We start from the raw sequence: 6000 nt of genomic DNA, 5'->3' as shown, positions 1-6000 counted from the left end.
TTTTTTTTTTTTATTATTTTTTTTTGAAACTCTTCTTTTAAATATTTTAAATATTACAATTTATAGATTGATAGGATTATTACTAATATTTCTTATAAATAATATTCTATTTATATTTAATATTCAATCCCAACAACGAAATGGCATCTCAAAACATTTATGATAATGAAAAGTTTTTTAACAACTTTGCCCAACTACCAAGATCTAAAAATGGCTTTGATTCGTTTTTTGAAGGCCCTATTTAAAGAAATTATTGCCCAATATGAGTGGTATAAATGCATTGGGTTTAGGTTGTCGATATGGTAATAAATTGAATATTTATTAATAATAAAATAATAATTATAGGGTGGTTTTGTAGGGAATCTTTTAAATTGGGTGTAGATGGTATATTGGGTATCGATTTGTCAAATAAAATGATCACAAAAGCAAAAGAGTTGGATAATGATTTTGGTAATAAAGAGGGATTATTATATAACGAAAAGATTAAATACGAAATACAAGATTTGGAATATTATTTTTAATTTTTTTCTTTCTTTTGTGTGGTGGGGGTATTAAATTGTTATTTTTATAAAATAAGATATTACCCTTTTTTTTTTTTTTTTAATTATTTTATTTATATTTTTTTTTAATTTGAATTTTTTCTTTTTTTTTTTTTTTTTTTTATAACATTGTTAATAATTTAATAGAATGTGTTTTAATAATTTTATTTATTCATATGATTACATAGATTATAATTATAATTATAATTATAATAATAATATATATATTAATAATATAGATAATATTTTATTAGTTTTAAATACAAAACTCGATACATTAAACCAAAATAAAGTTTTAAATATTTTAACAACATATTTTAAAAGTTTCAATTTAAATTATTACATAATAAATGATAATCAGGAATTAAATCAAGATTTGCAAATTACAGATAAATCAGTTATTTACTTTTTACCAACTTTAGAAAAATTAGAATTAAATAATTTTAAAGAAATAACATTGCAATATTGTAATGTTAACAAATATTTATTAAATAATAATCTATCAACAAAATTTATAATTTTATCGACAGATACAAAGAAAGAATGTATAAACTATTTAAATTCATCAGTATTGGGGGCAATGAGATATTTTTTAGAATTTAGGCAATTAAATTTATATTTAACAGACTTTGATAAAGCATCATTAAATAATATAAATATAAACATAATAAATAGTATTATTTTAAAAAAAGATGATGCTGGTGATAGAGATCATATTCAAAGGGAATTCATTTTTAGAAATAATCAAATATTAATAGAAATAATAAAGAATAATCCCATGCTATTTATAAAAAAGAATAATTCAAACCAAAATCAAAACTCCAACAAAGATATTGGCAACACTATCCTAGTTACAGGTCAAACAGGAACAATTTTAAATATAATAACTAGGCTTATAAATAGCAAATCAAATCATGTTGAAAATATTATTATTTTAACAGTATCAGATTTAAAGTTGGATTTAAAGAATTTAATAAATAATCATTTAAATGATAACAGCTCTTCAAAAAAATAAAATTTTATTTTAATAAAGTGGATATTAGCGATATGAATTTAATAGAATCTTCAATAAACCAATTATATGAACAAAATAAAGATTTACCAAAGCCAGATTCAATTATTCACTTTGCTTTCATAAAAGCATCTTACAGCTACAACGAAATATCAATGGAGAATTTAGAGAAATCATTATCAGCCAAGGCAATGGGTTCAATATATTTACATTTGCTCTCAATAAAATTAAATTGGCCGGTAAGGCATTTTATAAATGGTTCATCAACATGTTCACTACTTGGTTTAAAAGATGAATGTGGTTATGTTTCAGCAAGCTTAATATTGGACTCTCTAATGAAATATAGAAATCAAATAGGTCTTTATGGGTATTCTATTAACTGGGGTAGTATTTCAAAGAATGAGGCCATTTCAAATGTATTTAAAAGTCAAGGGTTAGCACAACTTCCGAATGAATTAATATTTAATATTATCAACTTAATAATGTTTGGGGATTTAGAAAACAATTCAAATAATTCAAATTTTATTGTTTCAATTTTTAATTATGATCAATTCTTTAAAATATTAAATAATTCAAATTATTATTATTTATTTAAAAATTTATTTATTTCATATTCAGAATAAAACAGTTAGAAATGAAATTTTTGTTTTTGTTTTAATAAAAGAGTTAAACTCTTTTATTATCTTAATAAAATCAAATGCATATTCTAATAATTTAAATTTTGATAGATTTTTTTTGGAATTAAATGAATTTCAAGAAATTATTTTTGTTTATATAATCATTTTAAATCTTCAGATAGATGATTACTCTAATTAAAAAAAAAGTTTTTGTTAGATAAAAAAAAAAAAAAAGGTTGATGCAATTTTTGATGAAGGAATTAATAATAATCCATTCATATTATTATTTTTAAAAAAACCAACCCCTTTGTCTTCTTTGTTTTTTTAAATTTTATGATAATTTAAACCTCCCATTCCAAATTTATAATTTTCTAAAAAAAAGGTTGTTTTTTTTTTGAAGATTTTTAATAATGGGGAATAAGTTTTTTATATTTACAATTAAAATTTTGTAAAAAAAAGGGTTGTTTTTTTTTAACTGTAGATTTTTAATAATGGGGAATAAGTTTTTTATTTTTTTCATTTACTTCTCAAAATTACTATCAAAAAAAATTGTCCTCTCAAGAACACCTCCAAATATTATTAATGATGTAGATGATTCAAAAGGATCACATTTAATTGGTCCAAATAAATTAAATAATTAGAGATTAATGACCAATAGTTTAACAAGTGGTTTCAAGGTAATAATATGTAATTTGTTTTTTATAATCCCTTTAATTCTTTATTAAATTATTATTATTAATTATTATAGGGTACTAAAGCACTTGTAAAATATGACCAACAACATTGATTTTGAAATTCCCAAATGCAAAATCTTCAACATTCAAATTCAAATTTCATCATTCAATTGTTTATGAGGCTGATTGGACAATAAAAGCTGGAGATGTAGTTGAAAATTTTGTTTTTAAAGAAGGTACTGAATCTGAAAAAAAAAATTCATATTTTGTTTTTAATGAAAACTTTAATAATCCAACTTTTTGCGTAAATGTAACAAAGGCAATAACAATTACCACTCAAGAAGTTCATTTACTTCAAAAAGATCAATAGGCACTGGTTATAAACATGGATATGCTGGCGGATTAATGCTCTATTTAATTGAAATTATTTTTGATTAAATCTACATTTTTTATGCGCAATAAATTTTTCTTTTAAATTTCTAAATAAAAGCTAAATCAATTATTAAAAATTAATTTTTTAAAAACCAATTCATGTAAAAAATAACCCCATAATAGTATCACTTTTATAAATTTCCATATAAAATTAATCCAATTAACTTTTGAATATTGATAATATTAAAGGTTCGGAAGGTTTAAAACCTTTAAAATTTGTCATTTTGAATGTATCATATAAATTTGGCATAATGAAAGATAAATATAAATCTCACAATTTGTGATTTAAAAAAAAATGGGAAAAAATAAAATTTTTTTACCCTGCCTTTTTACAATTGAAAAATTATTTACCTCTTTTTTACATTTAATAAGAACCAAATTACAAATTACAAAATATTAAATTATTAATATTAATATTAATTTTTTGAAAAAAAAAAATAAATATAAATTGAAAATTTTTTTCATTTATTTCAATAATATATTTCTTTAAAAATGAATAAAATTTTATTTATTACATTATTATTTTTATTTATAAATATTTCACTAGCAAAAAGAAGATCATATTTAACAAATACTGATGCTTCAATCGCATTTACTGAATATGGTGCCATTAAAGGTTTAGTGCGTGATACTCATCGTGTTTTCTATGGTATTCCATTTGCACAACCACCAGAAGGTAGATTAAGATGGGAAGTCCCAATTGACCCAATACCATGGACCAACATCAAAGAAACTACAACTCAAAAAAAACAATGTGCTCAAAGATGTAACTTGGGTCCAGGTGTTTGTTCATCTATTGGTACATCTGAAGATTGCTTATATTTGGATGTATTTACACCAAAAGATGCAAACCCAGATTCAAACTTACCAGTAATTGTTTATTGTCCAGGTGGAGCTTTCACAGTTGGTAAAAATATTTATATTTTTAAAAAATTTAATTTTTATTATATAATTTTAACAAATTAAAATTTTTTTTTTTAAAACTTTAAAATAGGCACGGGAGCTGTTCCTCTTTATGATGGTACTAAATTTGCACAATCAAATGTTATTTTAGTTAATATTAATTATAGATTAGGTACATTTGGTTTCTTAAGAACTGTAAGATATAAATTATTTATAATTTTAGATGTGAAAAAAGTAAAAGAAAAATTAATTTAATTTATAAATTTTATTAGGATTTAATACCTGGTAATTATGGTTTCTTGGATCAAGTAAAAGCTTTGGAGTGGGTAAATAAAAATATTGCTGCTTTTGGTGGTAATAAAAATAAGGTAACTCTTTGGGGTGAATCTGCTGGTGCTTTTTCAGTTGCCACACATTTAACATCTACATACTCCAGACAATATTTCCATGCTGCAATTTCTTTTTCATCACCTTTAACCATTGGCTTGAAGGATAAAGCTACTGCAAGAGGTTTTTCAGAAAAATTTATAGATAACATTGGTTGTAAACGTGATGATTTAAGTTGTCTTCGTGGTAAATCAATGGAGGAGGTTTTAGATGCACAAGAAACTGTAAGACCTGGTCTTACTGATAGTCCACTTGATGCTTTCACAATTTGGTCACCTGTAATCGATGAAGTTATTATTCCAATGCAACCACTTGTAGCTGCTAAATTAGGTAAAGCATATGATGTTCCAACAATCATTGGTAATGTCAAAGATGAAGCTATTCAATTTGTTTATGCATTCTCGCAATCTATTATTAAACCACTCGAATATAGATTTTTGGTTAGTATTGTTTTCCCATTACAGCAATCAAATATTCTTCCTTTATACCCAGCTGCTCCAATTGGACAAGATTGCAGACCTATATTGTCAGAGCTTATGAATGATTATTTATTCCGTTGCCAAGATAGATATTATCTTAATAGATTTGTTGATCATCACAATTCCCCAGTTTACCACTATAACTATGTCCATGTAAAATCAACCGAACATGCCTTTGAACCATGCGATGGTAAGTCATGTCATGGTAATGAGTTATCATTATTCTTTAATACTTATGAAAAGATGAATGAAAACTTGACCCCAGATGAAAGAGAATTGGCTGAAGATCTAAATAACTATATTGTAAACTTTGCAACCAACCATAATCCAAATACTGGTCTCCCAGTACCAGTCAATTGGCCAGCTGTTACTAAAACCAGAAACTCTACATTAATTATTGATGTTGATCCAGTTGTAAGAGATGTTACTACAAATGATGCAAGATGTGATGCTCTTGACTTGACCTATTATAGAAACCAAGTTAGACCATAAAACAAATGATAACAATATCTACATATTTAATGAATTTATAAAACTCGTTAAAATAAAAAAAAAAAATTTTAATTTTTTAATTTTTCAGTTTTTTTTTAATTTTTTAATTTTTTTTTTTATGAATAATAAATGTTAGTTTGAAGCAAGGATTAATATTTTATTATTATAAAATACATTCAATATATTTATAAAAATAAAACCCAATATTTAAAAATAAAAAAATAATTAAATAAATATATATTATAAAAAAATAAATAAATTCATTAAAAAGTTAAAGTTTTAAAAAAAAAACAATCAAATAATAAAAACCTTTATATATTTTCAATTTTTTTTTAAAAATATTTTTATTAAAAATTATTATCCTTTTTTTATCTTTTTTTTATTTTTCATTATCTATTTTTATCTTTTTTAAAAAAAAATTTAGTTTTTGCATAGCATCTTCCCGATGATCAGAAAACGATAAAC

The 6000-nt window shown here is 23.0% G+C and overlaps 3 protein-coding genes across 3 annotated transcripts; all 3 read left to right on the top strand.

Moving 5' to 3' along the window:
- Positions 1-262: 262 nt before the first annotated feature.
- On the top strand, positions 263-1554 carry DICPUDRAFT_77849 (uncharacterized protein; the record flags this gene model as incomplete). The annotated part of the gene is made up of 3 exons (XM_003286929.1): positions 263-302; positions 346-450; positions 779-1554. 3 exons carry the CDS (start codon positions 263-265, stop codon positions 1552-1554), a joined length of 921 nt encoding a protein of 306 aa, XP_003286977.1.
- A 152-nt stretch (positions 1555-1706) lies between these two features.
- Positions 1707-2174, top strand: DICPUDRAFT_77848 (uncharacterized protein; the record flags this gene model as incomplete). The annotated part of the gene is made up of 1 exon (XM_003286928.1): positions 1707-2174. One exon carries the CDS (start codon positions 1707-1709, stop codon positions 2172-2174), a length of 468 nt encoding a protein of 155 aa, XP_003286976.1.
- A 1580-nt stretch (positions 2175-3754) lies between these two features.
- DICPUDRAFT_91822 (uncharacterized protein) lies at positions 3755-5615 on the top strand. Its single transcript, XM_003286927.1, has 3 exons — positions 3755-4181; positions 4269-4372; positions 4450-5615. The coding sequence occupies exons 1-3, from the start codon at positions 3767-3769 to the stop codon at positions 5533-5535; spliced, it is 1605 nt and encodes a 534-aa protein (XP_003286975.1). The 5' UTR covers positions 3755-3766; the 3' UTR covers positions 5536-5615.
- Positions 5616-6000: the final 385 nt, after the last annotated feature.

This window comes from Dictyostelium purpureum (genome assembly GCF_000190715.1).
Source record: "Dictyostelium purpureum unplaced genomic scaffold DICPUscaffold_84, whole genome shotgun sequence".
Lineage (NCBI taxonomy): Eukaryota > Evosea > Eumycetozoa > Dictyosteliales > Dictyosteliaceae > Dictyostelium > Dictyostelium purpureum.
This window is presented reverse-complemented; position numbering and strand designations above follow the sequence as displayed.